The 16,748-nt window shown below is 48.8% G+C and overlaps 1 protein-coding gene across 1 annotated transcript; it reads right to left on the bottom strand.

The window, feature by feature from the left end:
- Nucleotides 1–694: 694 nt before the first annotated feature.
- On the bottom strand, nucleotides 695–15,750 carry Elp6 (elongator acetyltransferase complex subunit 6). The gene is made up of 7 exons (XM_032910756.1): nucleotides 15,591–15,750; nucleotides 11,536–11,614; nucleotides 8,407–8,477; nucleotides 7,240–7,358; nucleotides 5,262–5,463; nucleotides 1,799–1,945; nucleotides 695–1,232 (listed from the first exon to the last, which is right to left on the bottom strand). The coding sequence occupies exons 1-7, from the start codon at nucleotides 15,642–15,644 to the stop codon at nucleotides 1,104–1,106; spliced, it is 801 nt and encodes a 266-aa protein (XP_032766647.1). The 5' UTR covers nucleotides 15,645–15,750; the 3' UTR covers nucleotides 695–1,103.
- Between the last annotated feature and the right edge of the window lie 998 nt (nucleotides 15,751–16,748).

Below are 16,748 nucleotides of genomic sequence, written 5' to 3'. Positions count from 1 at the left end.
AGAGAACACGCCTTGTATTCCGTCTGAGGTGACCTTTACTAAGGAGCTAGATGTAACCAGGGGTCATCTCAAGATGCTGGGATAAATATTCCTTTCTCTTATCTAGATGTGGTACTGTGACTTTTAATCCCAGCATTCTGGAGGCAGAGGCAGGGGAATCTCTGTGAGCTTCAAGCCAGCCTCATCTACATAGTGAGTTCCAAGCCAGCAAGGGCTACATCAAGAGACCTTGTCTCAAACTGCCCTCCAAAACACATGCACACAACATTGGTTCCAAGAACTGCCCCCTGCTGTCTCCAATGTCTTCAAAGGAGCATTACCAGTAGCTCACCAAGGTCCCTCTAACCAGGCAGCAAAGACACTGCCTTGTTCTTCTCAAGGCCAGACCCTTATTCAAGGCCCCAGAGCCATGCTCTTGTTGGCTAGGACTCCAGCATACAGGACAAGCTGCAGAAACAGAAGCGGGTTTATACCTTCAGTGGGTGAGGGGTGGGGACACCTGCCTGCCCCTGGACTCCGTGAACGTGGGCCGGCAGGTATGGCTTTGGAGTCCAGCTCCAGTTCAATTATCCTTAGCCTGTTCTAAGCCTCGAATGTACTTTCTTTTCCAAGTCCATCTCCTCACCGACTTCAAGGGAAAGTCCCTATGTAAAAGGGAAGTGAAACATTAAAAAAAGACAACCTCCAGGAAGCCTGCTGTGGGAACCTTCTTTATTCTACCCATCATTGTCCTAGCCGTCAGCCAGTACGGCTGCCATTCAGGCAACTTCCTGACTGCCTCCTTCTGCCCACAGTGGCTCTCAATGTCACAACCTCCAAAACTAGGCAGGTAAGGCTGAAGTCACATGGGATGCCCCAAAGGACCGCTCTGCTGGGGTTCACCATGCAGTCTCTCTCAGCAGGAGCCTCATGCAGTTCCTCACTGTGTTTCCTGAGCAGAGCCCTGGGGACAAAGCAGGTGCTCACAGCACCATCGTCCCTGGTCACGGCTGCTGTAGTGAAGCCTGAAGAGTGCGTCAAAGGTCTGAGGGCGCATTCCACCCGGGTGCTTTATCTTCCACACCCACAGCTGTCCAAAGTCACTTCGGTTGTCCGGAATTAGGTCACAGAACAGCACGAGACATTCCTTTGGCAAAAAAGGACACATTCTTATCCTGTATCTTGTATTGGTAAGTGAGACTTCGAGCCCGCTGGGCTGTGGGCTGCGATGACCTCCTCCAGAGGATGCTCAGCTGCAGAGAGAGAGAGAGAGAGAGAGAGAGAGAGAGAGAGAGAGAGTGAGAGTGATTAAGGAAGAGGCGTCCACCAAGTACCCGCTCCACTGTGAATCCGACTGGGTCTCCTGGTCACTTTCCACTGCGGCTTCTACAATAGCTCAGACAAACGTGTCATGCGGTAATGAGACCAACTTCTACAATAAACATTACCGGGGCAACCATTATCAAGCCTTGGCCCTCCATTAGGGCAGCTGTACTTCTTGCTTCTCATAGGAAAGTAAAGGTAGAAAAAGTCCACCGCTTCCCTCTTCCCTCTCTGCTTAGTTTTACTCTTGAGTACTAGGGTTTGGTAATCTCTGCAGGATAAACTCTCTTTGCCTTTACACTCTTTAAGTCTGGGGTCTTCCGACAACGATTCTTGGACCCTAACATTCACAAATCAGACCACAGGAAAAACTACTTCCTGCTCCAGGAGTCTCTATGCTACCTGGTGACTTCACATGCATTAAACTCAGGACATCCAGGATCTGCCTTCTCCCCACGGCAGCGCACCGCATCGTTCAGCCTGTGCACCTACCCACCTGCCCATGCACGTCCTTGCAGAATCCGGTGGCCAGGCCCTGAGTCCGCAGGATCAGGTGACTTTGATGACTGAGGCCATTCAGTAGGATGTTATTCTCTTCATCCTCAGCACCCTCAGTGTCATGCACGAGGGCTACCACATTTCCCTGCAACACACACAAGAAAGAAACCTCGTCTTTAACATGGATACCCAAAGTCAGAGAACACCAGGCTTCCTGTGTCTCCATAGCTATATCTGTGTATCCCCCCAGATCACCCTCCCTGCTGCTCTTATAAGAGCTTCCTCATAAGACAGAGCCCTGAGGGGCTCCAGGACCCTAATTCCAATCAGCTACTGCATATTTTCACTTGCAAGTCCAAACTAAACGTCCAACCCAATTCATCTAAAACCAACCCCGTCCTAGGCGCTCCATGTCTATTCCTGAGTAGCATGCCACCAGGGGCTAGCAAGACAGCTCAGCGGGTAAAAGCACTTGTCACCAAACCTGATGATCTGAGTCAATCCCCGGACCTCACAGAACAGCAGGCAGAGAAGACTCCTGAAAATTGTCTGTGGCATTTCCATGTACCCACTACCAAATTAAATAGCTCTAAATTTTCATTTAGCTGGACAGTGGTGGCACATACCTTTAATCCCAGCACTCAGGAGGCAGAGGCAGGTGGATCTCTGAGTTCGAGGCCAGCCTGGTCTACAGACAACAGGGCTACACAGAGAAGCCCTGCCTCATGAGAAAAAGATATATTTTTTCATTTAATTGCCATCATTCTGCCAGGCACTATTCAGTCAACACAGACAGAAAGATGCCGATAATCTAAGGTGACAAGTCGAGCAGAGAGAGGCATGGGGCAGGGAGATCTCAAAGGAGAGACAGGGAGGACACGCTGACCTGAGATCTGACGACCAAACAAAATTAACCAAACAGAAATGGACGGTCTACCTCACCAAAACGTGGCATTGTGGGGCATACAGTTCAGTGGCAGAGTACTTGCCTAACAATCTTGAGGCCCTAGATTTGATCCTTGGAACCACAGAGGGGGAAAGTGAAATGTTGGCATTACAGGTACAGCTTAATTGAGCATGTGTTCAGCATATACAAGGTCCTGAGTTCAATTCCCCAGACTGCTGAAAACTAAAAACTAAGAATGAGAGGTTGAGAAGCGGCTCAGTAGTAAAGTGCTTCTTGGGAAAGCACACTGACCTGAGGTGGAGCCCACACGACCCCTACGCCCCCTCATGCAGAGGCAGACGTGACCTAGGTAAGGAGTACACACCTTTTATCCTAGTACTCAGGAAACAGAAGCAGCCTGGTCTACACAGCGAGTTTCTAGGATAGCCAGGGCTATATAGTAAGACCTTGTCTTAAAAAGGGAGTGGTGGTGGTGGCAGCTGGAGGGATGGTTCAGTAGTTAAGAGCACTAACTGCTTTTCCAGAGGACCCAGGTTTGATTCACAGAACCCACAGGAGGTCCACAGATGTCTGTGGCTCAAGGCCCAGGGGATCTAGTGCTGTCTTCCAGCCTCCATGGGCACCAAGATACTGGAATACAAAGGGATTTTTAAGTTACGATATGAGGGCTAGACATGGCTCAGCAGGTAAGAGTGTGTAACTGCTCTTGCAGAGGACCCAGGTTCAGTTCTGAACATACATGTCGGACAGCTTACAAAGGCATGCAACCCCAGCTCCAAGGGATCCAATGATCTGTTCTGGCCTTCAAAATCACCTATACAACATGTAATTAAAAAGTAAAAGAGGGCTGGAGAGATGGCTCAGTGGTTAAGAGCACTGACTGTTCTTCCAGAGGTCCTGAGTTCAAATCCCAGCAACCACATGGTGGCTCACAACCATCTGTAATGAGATCTGATGCCCTCTTCTGGTGTGTCTGAGGACAGCTACAGTGTACTTATATATAATAAATAAATAAATCTTTAAAAAAAAAAAATAAAACCAAAAGGATCTTAGGACAGGCCATAGAGGTGTATGCCTATAATCTCAACACTGGGGAGGCAGAGGCAGGTGGATCTCTCTGAGTTTGAGGCCAGTCTAGTCTATAGAGCAAGTTATAGGACAGACAAGGGTACAGAAAGAAATTGTCTCAAAAAACTAAGTAAGTAAACAAACAGACAAGCAAATAACAAAATCTTAAAAAAAAAATTTTCAAAAGGATAGACTTGAGGTCAGTGTGACGTACAAATCTGTGACTCTAGAGCTTGGGAGGTGGACAAAGAAGACCAGAGGTACAAGGTCACCCTTAGCTACTTAGCAAGTTCAAAGTCAGCCTGGACTACACAGAACCCACCTCACAAAAGCACAGCAGTCTCAGCAGGGCACATGTGACCGCAGCCCTGTGCAGCCTTAGGTACACGGGGAAGGGAATCCCTGGAGCATACGGGCCAGCCAGTCTTGCCAAATAGGTGGTCTCCAAGCCTTCTGCCCTTCTATGGGGGCTCTCAAGTCTCCCTGTCCCTCACTCTCTCCCTCCCTGGTCCCTCTCTCTGGATCCTGGTCCTGTGACCGTAGACAAGAAATCACAGCGGTCCTTTGACCACGGCTTCCAGGGAAGCCTGTGCCTGTGGGTTTCACGATTGGTCACACTCTTGCTAATTCATCTCGCTCCTCTCACCAGTACTCTGCAGAGTCTGGCCTCTCCGCACAATGTCCTATAGCTCGTGTGCTCACCCAGGTGCCGCAGGAGACAGCCAGCTCACTCCACTCAATGTCTTGTTTTGTTCTTTGGCAGCTCTTGCTACATAGACTGCACTGGCTTGGAGCTCTGTGGCCCAGGCTGGCCTCAGACTTGGACTCTGAGGATTCTGAGCACACGCTGCCATGTTCAGACTCTCTGTTGTTTTGCTCTCTTCATTTTTTTTTTTTTTTAATTAACTTGGGTAGGCGGATGTGAGAGGGTGCCCGTGCAAGCACGCAGCGCTGTGAGGAGGTCAGAGATAATCCTGTCACGTGTCCTCTCCTTTCACCTTTGTGTGGGTTGTGGGGTCACACTCAGGTCATCAGACTTGTGCAGCTAAGCACTTTTGCCTGGCTTTAAACTCACAACCCTTCTTCCACAATGTCCCGAGTAACAGACAGGTGAGGACAATCCGCTACACAAGCATGTTACCAACTGAGCTACAACCCCGGCCCTACTTTTCAATCCCCAGAACTTTCACCCACAAGGAAAGAAAACATAAAGCCGTTATGAGTCATGACTTTAGTTAATCTTCAAGACTCACCAAGGAACCCACAGAGCTCACAGGCAGGCGGGGACCATGGCACTGTCCCACGGTGCTAGTCAAACCTTTAACTTTGAGAGCTTTATTATTTAGCATTGCCAAGTAGGGTAACAGAATGGGTGGAACGAAGAATTTCTGTGTCTACCAGAGGACAGCTAAACTCAAAGCAAACAGAGAGAGAAGGCGGAGAACACGAGTCTGGGTTCTCAGCGACCATGGCGGTCCCTCGGTACCTTCAGTTCGCAGCACACCGTGGCCCTGCAGTACTGCATGAAGTCCAGCACGGCAACTGCCCCCACACCCAGGCTCAGCAGCACACTGAGGTTGTCCACCAACAGCACTGGGCACTTCCATGGCGACTCCCCACTGTCCGCGGGCTTCAGGGTGTCCTGTATAAACGTATACAGCGACTGTAGGTTCCCTGCACCAGCCTCCCTAGAAACGCAGGGGAAAGTCACCAAAGCTTTTGTCAGTCACACTCTACAACCGTGGGGGGAATGCTTTCCTCTGACACAGTGTCTCATGAACTCCGGGCCTTGAACTCAGTATGTAGTCAAGGGTGACCTTGATTTTCTGATCTTTCTGCTTCCACATCCTAAGGGCTCCCTAGCATGCAGGACAGCTGGCTTGACAGAGTGCTGGGTGTCAAACAAACACAGGGCTTGAGGCACACTAGGCAAACACTACCAACGGAGCCACAGTCCCAGCTCTTCTCTCCTGTTCAAGTGTGACCCTTAGAGCCGACCTGGGATTCATCCCATCCTTCCTACTCCCCAGTGCTAGGATTACAGGCATGTACTACCGTGCCCAGCTCTGCAAATGTTTATCTGGGACAAAGGAGCACCAAGAGAGACTGGAGAAGGCAAAGAACTGTATGATAGTCTTTGGCAATCTGGAAAAGAACACACACACGCACACACACACACACAAAGGCACACATGCACGCACAAGTAAATCTTACTTTACTCCAATCCAAGTATTTTCTAAGGCCTACTAGGTACTAAGGTAAAATTTATGGGCTACAAAAATTGTACAAGCCTTGAGTCTCTGAAGAGACATTATAAAGACCTGGCATGGTGGTCCATACCTATAGTCCCAACTATCACAGAAGCAGGAGAATAGAAAGCAAGAGGCCAGCCTGGGAAGGCAGTGAGACTGTCTCAAAATGGAGATATAAAATAGTAATAATGAGAAAAGAAAGAGAACTATACAGCTTCTTAATCCAAGAGCTGTGGCACCTAGACAAGTCAGAATGTGCAAGAGAGAGGCCTCCCCAGCAGATCCTGACCTGCCAGAGGAAGTCAGCAGCAATTGGAGCATCTTGGCGAGGGGTGTGGCCTGTGGGTTGCTGGTATACACACAGAACTGACGTATCTCTGACACACGATGACCCACCCACGCCCACCTTCCCTGGGGATGTTGCAAGCTGTCCTTTCCCAGCAGACTGAGGGGGAGAGAAGCACAGCGCCCAGGGCAACCTCCTCCTCCCTCGGCAGTGGAGGACTTCCAGACACGCTGGGATCAGGTGTAACCAGTCCCTGCAGTCAAACGATAAAGCCAAGGTAGGGTGCTAGGGAATATGTCACACACCCAGACATTCTAGCCACGGCAAAAGGGCACATCTGAAAAAGCAGGGCAGTGGGGACGGCTGTGTCATGGACTCCTTTGTGAAAGAGAAAGAACAGAAGCCATGAGGGGCTGATGTTCAGAAAGGGGGAGACGCACAGCATAGCCAGCCTCAGACCTGCAGCCATCTCCTGTTGCTGTTGCTAAAGAGTGAGGCAAGAGATATTTAGGCCTGCAGGCCATCTCTCCCTGCTCCAACTACCCAGTCTGTCGCCATAAAGTCAAATATCCAGAGACAAACAAGGATAAATAAATATGGCTACGTTCCAATAAAATTAAAACAAACAAACAAACAGGTCACCAGCCCATAACCCTTAGTTTCTAAATGAGGGCAAGAAAGAGCTAAGGTAGGTGCACGAGGGAGCCATCAGAGAAACAGCAGAGCACTTCCCTGTGCTATCCTCCCAGCAAACTATGCTTTCCTCGGCTCTGGGGACCTCCACCTACCATGGGCTTCATGTTGGCAGCCAAGGGCTGTGTGACACATAGGAACACAGGGGATGGGTCTGATTCCTGAAGCCACTTCCGCCTCTGACACAACCCAGCAGCCCTGTCCGCCCCCACCCCCAGCTCTACAGTTCGGACCTGAGAAACTGCAGGGGGTGAGGCTCCTCCTGAGAGTGGAAGAGGACTTCCACGGAGGACCTGAGGCCCTCCAGGAACACAAGCTGCCCTCGCTCCCGCGCTGCGGTCAAGCTGACGCCCTGGACGAGACAAAAAGCAGAGTGAAGTGCTGTGCCCTGTGGGGAATGGGGAGCCTTTCAAAGGAACTACCTACTGGCTAATACGACGGTAAGACATATTCCAAACCCCGCCGAAGTGCTCCTGTCTCTTCCCACTCTGCTTTCTGATATTTGCGACAAGACTTGGGTGTCCTCCCAAGCAGGTCTCGACACAAAATGCAGTAGAAGATGACCCTGACCTTCTTTTCTCCAAGACAGAGATTCTCTGTGTATCCCTAGCTGTTCTAGAACTAGATTTGTAGACCAGACTGGCCTCGAACTCACAGAGGTCTGCCTGTCTCTGCTTCCTGAATGCTGGGATTATTTTTACTTTTCAATGATGTACAAGTGTCTCTACATGCAAGTGTAGCTGCCTGACCCGGGTGCTGGGAACCCGATCCTCTCAACACTAACCACTGAGCCACCTCGGATCTTGTGTTCTCCTGCCTCTCCCTCCTGGTGCTGGGATGAGAGGTTGAGCCAGTGGTGTGAAAACATACTCAGCTAGGCAAGAAACCCTGAACTGGCCACGATCCAGAGAAGGGTTTGGATCACAGATGACTACAAACCCTAGACCTGGTTTTATATGTTTTCAGTAAAACATGCCCAGATTCTGCTTTAATCCTTTGGATAAGGAGTTCAGGGTCCCAAGATATCCTCAGTCCTGCCTCTGTTCGATTCTCCATAACCCAGACAGAAAAGTCCAGCCACAGCCCGGCAATGGTGCCACACACCTTTAATCCCAGCCCTCAGGAAACAGAAGCAGGTGGATCTCTGAGTTCGAGTGAGTTCTAAGACAGCCAAGATTACACAGAGAAACTCTTGTCTTGAAAAAACAAAATAAAAATAAGGGGGTTGGGGGTTTTAGTTAGTGGGAAAAGACCTTGCCAGGAAAGGCAAAGGCCTTGGTTTCGGCCCCCAGCCCCAAAAAAAAAAAAAAAAAAAAGAAGGAAAGAAAAGAAAAAGAAAATCCTGGCCCTGGCCCATGCTCCTTTGAAGGGATGTCACCACAGAGGACTGGAACACTTACCAGTTTCTGTCCCACAATATTGTAATGGCTGAAAGACTGGACAAGTGCCACGAAGCAGACTTTACAATTAGCTGAAAAACAAAAAAATGGACTTTTTAAACAAATCCCCTGCTCACAACCAGACACAAATTCTTCAACCCTCTGGAAAGACGAACACTAAGGAAGGCCTAGACCAGGCCCTGTACTCTGATATAATTTGCTTGATTTCACTAGGACGCACCTCCCCATCGTCCTCCTATGAGACAGCCTCAGGGAGCACATGCTGGTCTTCAACTCCCTATAGAACCAGGGTGGTTCTGAACTCTATTTTTGTTTTGCTTTGTTCTTTTTGGGACAGGGTTTTTCTGTGTAGCCCTGGTTATCTTGGAACTTACTCTGTAGATCAGGCTGGAACTCAGAAATCTGCCTGCCTCTGCCTCCCAAATGCTGGGGCTAAAGGCCTGCACCACCAACACCCAGCTGACTTTGAACTTTTTTTTTTTTTTTTTTTTTTTTTTTAATCTTCTTTTTATTTATTTATCTATTTATTTTATGAATACTTGTCACTGTCTTCAGACACACCAGAAGAGGGCATCAGATTCATTACAGATGGTTGTGAGCCACCATGTGGTTGCTGGTTGAACTCAGGACCTCTGGGGAATTGCTCTTAACTCAGGATGTATCTCTGTCTTCACACACACCAGAAGAGGGCATCGGATCCCATTACAGATGGTTGTGAGCCACCATGTGGTTGCTGGGAATTGAACCCAGGACCTCTGGAAGAGCAGTCAGTGCTCTTAACCGCTGAGCCATCTCTCCAGCCCGACTTTGAACTCTTAATCCTCTAGCTCTAACTCCTGAGATCGCTAGCAGGAGCCACCACACTTGGTGTAGACAATACGGGAAACTCAACTCTGGGCTTCATGGATAGTAAGCAAACATTCTACAAACTGAGCTACAACCCCACGCCCCTAAGATGCATTAAAAAATTTATTGTGGGAGTTGGGGATTTAGCTCAGTGGTAGAACGCTTGCCTAGCAAGCACAAGGCGCTGGGTTCGGTCCCCAGCTCCGGAAAAAAAAAAAAATTATTGTGTGTATGCATGATGTGTATGCACAGAAGTCCGAGAACAAGTTTGTGGAGCTGGTTCTCGCCTTCCACCTGCACACAGGCTCCAAACATTGAACTCAGGTTGCCACGCTTGTGTGACAAGTACTTTTACTCACTGAGCCATCTTACCAGTCCAAAATGTCTTTTTCCCCTTTATTTTCTAGTACTGGGGATGAAACCCAGTTCTACTGGTAAGTCATATCCCCGACTTTTGCTTGGTTATTTTGTTTGTTTGTTTGTTTACTTGGGGGAAGGAGGGCTGTGCATATGTACCTCAGTTTGACTACAGAGGACAATGTGTAGGAGTTAGTTCTTCCCTTCTGCCATGTGGGTGCTGGGGACTGAGCTCAAATCATCAGGATGGTGCAGCCAGTGCTGTTTACCGACTGAGCTATCTCCCTGGCCCCTATGTACTCTGTGTGTGTGTGTGTGTGTGTGTGTGTGTGTGTGTGTGTGTGTGTATGTGTGTGTGTGTATGTCTATGTGTGTCTGTGTGTGTATGTCTATGTGTGTCTGTGTGTGTATGTCTATGTGTGTATCTGTGTTTATTCATGTTTGTGTGACTCTGTGCATGTATGCAGGTCTTATTCATGGAGCCCAGTCTCTCCCTGAATTGAAGCTCACTCACTCGGCTGGGCTGACCACTGGGCTTCCGGGAGTTAGCTGACCCTCTCCCTCTCTCCCTCGTGCTATGGTTACAGGTCTGCACCACACCTGGGTTTTGTGGAACTGCCGGAAAGCTGAACTCAGGTCCTCAGGCATGTTACCAAATGCACCCACCTCCACAGTTCCTTGGGACTTAACCTTGTTCTTTTGTAAATGTGTCTGTTCCCCAACTTTGCTGTGTGCTTACTGTTTATACACACTCTGAGAAACTCCAGCTAATTAACTGAGCCTTGTTCATTCTAATAACTTATCCATAGATTACTCTGTTTTTCTATGCTGAAAATCACATCTCTTGAAAAAAAATAACCTTTGAAAGCTGTCCAACCGGGCAATGATGCACCTCACCATCATGGCTGGAACAGGGCATCCTCGAGGAGAAGCCAATGATGACCGAGTCTGGTGCTGGGGCTACGGCTAAGTTGATAAAGGGCTTGCCTGGTATGCACTTGATCCTCAGTGCTGAATAAAGCCAGGCGCGGTGGCACACCTGTAACTCAAGGACTTCGGAGGCGGAGAAAGGAGGATCTGAAATCCTGGGGCATCCTCGGCTACATAGCAAATTCAAGGCTAGCATGGGCGACAGGGGACGCAGTCTTACACTAATAGCACCACCAAAAAATGGAGGGAGAGACTTTTCTAATCTATTTCCTAACGTGAAATGCAGTGGCCCTATTCTCTAGGAAGCAACTATTGCAATGACAAAATGTCACTAGGGTGGGAGGATCTGAGACTTAAAAACACAACAACTAAGAAACAACAGGGTCAGGAAGCCACACAAGGACCTCAGAGAGGAGTGGCTCCTCCACAGTGGATGGAGAAGGGGAGGAGGGGAAGAAGGGAAGGTAGGCTGATGGGCACACAGCATTCTTGGGCAGGCTGTAAGGATGCTCCCATCACCTGATACCTAAGAGAATAGCTCACTGATTACCCGAACACCAAAGCCAAGACAACCAAGGTTCTTCCCGTTGCTTCCTTAGGGTTTTTCTTCTCTATTTTCTTAGCTGTTCTGGGTTTCCATTTTTGTTGTTGTTGTTGTCATTTTGTTTTTTGTTTTTGTTTTCCCCAAGATGGGGTCTCACTGTGTAGCCTTGGCTGTCCCGGAACTCACTCTGTAGACCAGACTGGCCTCAAACTCAAAGATCCAACTGCCTCTGCCTGCCTCCCGAGTCCTAGGACTAAAGATGTACACCACCACTGCCTGGCTAGACAACTGCTGATATTTCTTTTATTTTGAAGTTACAGATGGTTGTGAGCCACCGTGTGGGTGCTGGGGATTTAACCTGAGTCCTCTGGGAGAGTAGCCAGTGCTCTGAACTGCCGAGCCATGTCTCCAGACCTGGGGTTCCTTTTCTATGGCACCAGGGAGTCGCATACCTTTCAGGTAGAAGGACAGGAAGTGATGCACAAGGAAGCTGCCGTCTGTCTTGGCGTCACAGAGGAGAGTCAGTTTCCCCTAAGAGTAGGGCAGAGCACAAGGTAGGTCAGACCCCTGTAAGAGGTGAGCCCCATCAGAGAGGCCAAGGCAGTTATGGACATTTCGACACCCGAACAGCTGTTTATTAATGACATACATACTAAATTAACCCCAAAGTGAGTAAACCTCAGAGCCGAGGAGATGGCTCAGTGGATAAATCCCTCACTGTGCAATAATGAGGACCGAGTTTGAGTCCCCAGAACCCGAGTAAAGTCAGACCCAGCAGTGGATAACTGTAAGCTCAGAGCTTATGCAGAGAGACAGGAGGCCAAGATGGACTCTCTACAGGTTCTACGGCCAGGCCAGCTAGTGAACGCAGTGCACCCATGGCAGCCTCAGAACAAAGTAAGAGGAATGACTACCACACCCACACCGGGGCATGTGTGCAACTGTCTTCACACACACAAAAGTGGGAACACACACGTGCACGCGATAATCAAACACTTAAGAAAATCAAGGCTGGAGAGATGGCTCAGTGGTTAAGAGCACTGGCTGCTCTTCCAGAGGTCCTGAGTTCAATTCCCAGCAACCACATGGTGGCTCACAACCATCTGTAAAGAGATTCGATTCCCTCTTCCGGTGTATCTGAAGACAGCTACAGTGTACTTATATATAATATATATAATAAAAATGAATAAATAAATCTTTAAAAAAAAACTGAAGAAAATCAAGGCTGGAGAGATGACTTACAAGCTAAGGGTGCACACTACTATTGCACGGGACTGCGTTTGCACCAGGTAGCTCACGATGCCTATGGCTCTAGTTCCAGAAAGATAAACAACATCTCCTATGTCTACAGACACCTTCCCTCATATGCAGACAAACATGAGTATGCATAATTAAAAATGAAAAAAAAAGTTCTGAAAAATAACAAGATCAATAATTAAAATCACGAGAGAGGGTAAAGTTGTGAGCCCTGTTAGTCGGGATGGGCACGCACAGCTCAGCCTCTCAAGTCAAAAGTCGGAAAGAGCCCAAGCATCCGGTGCTTGCAGCCCGCTCAGTTTACCCAATCTTCACAGCCTGCCTGCCCGAGACAGATGCCATCAAAAAGAAGATGCAGATGCTGAAACTGGACGAGGAGGCTACCACCACCGTGCTGAGCAGACCGAGGCCGGCGAGAAGCAGGCTGAGGACTGAGGCACGCAGCTGGGTGAGAGCGGCAGGCCTTGTGAAGGAAGTGAAAGGGGATGGGGGTGAGGAGGAAAACTATCCTGAGTCTGTGAAGAGCGCCCAGGAGCAGACTGAGAAGGCCACTGAGGAGGAGGCAGACGTGACGTCCCTGAAGGACCGCTCAGCTCCTAGAGGAGGAGTCAGCAGAACAGCGCCTGACTACAGCCCTGCAAAAGCTAGAGGAGACTGGGAAGGCAGCTGATGAGTGAGAGAGGAAGGAAAGTCACGGAAAACCAAGCTATGAAAGGTGAAGGAAAGACAGGAGATGCAGCAGGTTCTGCTGAAGGAGGCCAAAGTCCACCACCCACCGAGGGTCCCGGCTGCAAATAGGAGGTGGCCAGGAAGCTGGTGATTCTGGAAGAAGAGACGTGAGTGCTCAGAGGAGAGCTGAGGTGGCTGGGAACCAAGTCTGGCAGCTGGAGGAGGAGTTTCAAACCATGGACCGGGCCCTCAAGACGCTGGTAGTCTCAGAGGAGTATTCGACCAAGGAGGACGGGCACAAAGAGGAGATCAAACTTTTGGAGGAGTAGCTAAAAGAGACTGAGACCTCAACAGAGTTGGCTGAAACATCTGTGGCAAAGTTGGAGAAAACCATTGAGAAGCTGGAGGAGTCATTGGCTAGCACCACTGGGATGTAGAGATTCTTCATCCAGATCCTTCTGGGACTCAGTGACCTGAAAGGGCTGGCCCTGCACCTACCAGACTATAATTGCCTTCTCAAGCCATTAAACTGATGTTACTGGGGACAAAGAGTAATTTTTTTTTTTTAACTGCTTGGTTTAGTAATTTAGGAACCAGTCTTAAGGAGAATTAGATTCAAAAGAAAGCCTTTATCCGGGTTGGGGATTTAGCTCAGTGGTAGAGCGCTTGCCTAGGAAGCGCAAGGCTCTGGGTTCGGTCCCCAGCTCCGAAAAAAAGAACCAAAAAAAAAAAAAAAGAAAAAGAAAGCCTTTATCCCTGATCTCCAATGAGTAGAAAGGGCCTTCAGAAAAGGCTTTCCATCTAGAACTTGGAAGGCTGAGGCAACAAGATTGTGAGTCAAAGGCCAGACGGAGCAGAGTGTGATTCTTTTCTTCCCAGCACCAGACAGACAGAGGTTGCAGAACTGAGTTTGAGACTAGTCTAGTCTACACCACGAGTTTCCAGCCAGGCTGGGCTAAAGAGTCTTAAGAAACAAAAGCAAAAACAAAGTAACCAAAAATGCCAGGCTAAGATGCTCATTCAGACCACCTCAAATCAGAGTTATTTTGTTTGTTTTGAGGCAGGAACTCACCTTATAGTCCGAGTTGGCCTGGAACTCACAGAGGTCTGCCTGTCTCTTCCCCCTGCTACCACACACTTAATTGTAAGATGTTTTAAGTAGGGTTGGGGATTTAGCTCAGTGCGGAGGAAGACCAAGCCCCGGGGTTGCGACCCCACCAACAAAAAAAAAAAAAAAAAAAAAAAAAGATGTTTTAAGTAGTGTCTTTAGCCCTAAGATCCTCCCTGGGGTCAATTTGTAACAGTGAATGAGGATGGTTTTTGATTTGGGTTTGTGGGTGCGGTATACGTGCATGGGCATGGCATGTGTGTGCAGTATGTGGGGAGACTTGAGGTTGGTGTTGGGTGTCTTCTTCATTGCTTTCCATTTTTCCAATTTATCAAGGTAGGGACTCTTGATAAGTAGCCAATTTCAACTAACAGCCAGCCAGCTTGCCCCAGGGATCCCATCTCGAGGTGCCCTCTTGCCTACCTAGCTTTGACAATGGGTTCTTGGAATCCAAATTCTACTTCCGTACATGGTGCCAAGCCCTTTATCCACTGTGCTATCCCCTGGCCCAATTCTTGACAAGGCCTCTGATAATAAAGATCTCCCAGTGGCTAAGGTTCAGACTGGACTCTTATTACAGCGATCGCTGGAAAACCCTGTGAAGATGATCTCTGCATTGTCTAGCTACCTGCTGTAGTTCTGTAAGTGACAGACAACATCAGGATCAAGGGCTGTCACATAACACGTCCATGCTGTACCAACTTAGGGCAAACCCGCCTAAGGTCTCTGGGTTTCAGTTGCCCTGCCCCCGCCCACACTGTAAAATGCCAAATCACAACACCTGGACTTGAAGGACCTTTTCCACCCAGTGTGGTCACTCTGGGCCCGGAAAATGCCCCAGCAACTCGAAAAATAGTCAGAACTGCAGGCCTGGACAGTCAAAAGCTGTCGGGCAAATAAAAGGGTCTATTTAAAGCTTTCCACCTGTGGTGTGTTTTCTGCAAATTATTGAGTAAGACAGACAAATATACTCCTGGGAGAGGTAACCCCTACGTGAAAATGAAAGACTTCGAGGTTCCATGGAGAGTGAGGAGGCTGAGAAAAACAGAATGGACGGAACACGCTGAAGGCTTAACGCAACCAGATGGTGAACTGTGAACAGTTCTTAGACGCCATCAGAACTAGGAAGAGTGCGAGCAGTGTTCCATGCAACCTATAAAATGTTCCAGGGTGTAAGGAGGCTCAGGGCAGGCAAGAGACTTTTCTCTAGGGCCTGCTCTGCAGCCACCTCTGGGCGCCAGGGTAGCACGGAGTACATGGTCCTAGGGACTGAAAATGAACAAGCAAGATGGTCCAGAAGCCCATCTTCCACAGGCCCAGGCACGCAACTGCAGCTTCCGCGAGCCCTGTCCAGACTACAACTCCCAGATGCCCTCGGTTTACGGCAGACGCACCTGCTCCACCGCGCAGATCCCGGATGCAATCTTGCACGCTCCCGGGACCTGCCTTCTTCCGGGCCGCGCGACATCTTACCTGCTCGGTCCTGTCTGGGGTGATGCTGAGAAGGTTGTTGAGTTCCGGGAACATTATGAACTGGGATAAAAATGATGGTTCTACAGGAAGAATGAAGGCCCAAGAACAACGCCCACAAGACCGTGCTCGCGCGCGAGAAAGTGAGCGTGCGTGATCTCGCTCCCGCGTCAGCCAATCAGGCTTAGGGTTGTGATGAGTCTGCGCAAGCGCATGAGCACGTATGCTCGTAAAGCTGAGCCATAGAGCGATACCTCATTTAGGCAATGAACTATTGTGCAGTTCTCGTTAGGTGCGGATTCACTTGGTGCCGATCCTCCCTCACGATTTAGCACGAGCGAGCGAGTTTTCTCTTTTCATTGCTCCCCCTCCCTTCGCACCTCCGGGTCTTAGTCATTCCATGTCTTCTAGTGTATTGCTCACAAATATGGGACATACAGGAAAATGCTGGCAGGATCTTCGTAACAAAACGTACCAGCACAAAATTAAGTCCTGAAAAGCTTTTTTTATTTTTATTTTTTATAAAAGCAAACGCCAGGGGACTTAAGAGATGGCTCAGGTAATAAACAGTCTCGTTTCTCCTTCGGAAGACCACCCAACATTAGGTTGCTCAACTGGTAACTCCAGCTCCAAGGGGACCCGACGCATTCTTCTGGCCTCTGCCGTCCATGCACACACAGGGTACACAAAAATTTTTAAGGGGGCTCAGCAGATTTTAGAAGGCCCCAATTTGATTCTCACTATCCACTTGACAATTTATAACCCTCTGTAACTGCAGTCCCAGGGAATCTGATACCCTCTCCTGGCTTCCAAGGGCACCAGGCATAAAAGTGGTGCACGCATACATGCTATCAAAACATTCCACTGCATAGTTTTTAAGTGAGCAAGGCCATCCCTTGGCCTTCTGCTAGAAAAAATAAAATAAAGCAAGCAAAGCCAAAGGGATACGGATCAGTTGAAGAGTGTTTTCATACCATCAAAAACGACATGTTGTCAACATCTGTGATCTCAGCTCTCAGGAGGCTTAGGCAGGAGGATTGCCAGCAAGTCTGGGCTTTATGAAACTACTTATAAAAAATAAAAGTGATGGAACTGGGTGTTAATCCTAGAGTTCAGGAGGCAGAGGCAGTCATATCTCTGAGTATGAAGCCAGCCTGGTCT

The sequence above is a fragment of the Rattus rattus genome, chromosome 8 (genome assembly GCF_011064425.1).
Source record: "Rattus rattus isolate New Zealand chromosome 8, Rrattus_CSIRO_v1, whole genome shotgun sequence".
NCBI lineage: Eukaryota > Metazoa > Chordata > Mammalia > Rodentia > Muridae > Rattus > Rattus rattus.
The sequence above is the reverse complement of the archived record's forward strand: the minus strand, read 5'-3'. Positions and strand labels throughout refer to the sequence as shown.

Excerpts from the sequence above, each read along its gene's own strand:
- Elp6 (XM_032910756.1), bottom strand. The coding sequence starts at position 15,644 with ATGTTCCCGGAACTCAACAACCTTCTCAGCATCACCCCAGACAGGACC. Across the intron at positions 5,464-7,239 it reads CACCCCCTGCAGTTTCTCAG|GGAGGCTGGTGCAGGGAACC; the intron begins GTCCGAACTGTA and ends CTGCGTTTCTAG. Across the intron at positions 1,233-1,798 it reads GCAAGGACGTGCATGGGCAG|CTGAGCATCCTCTGGAGGAG; the intron begins GTGGGTAGGTGC and ends CTCTCTCTGCAG.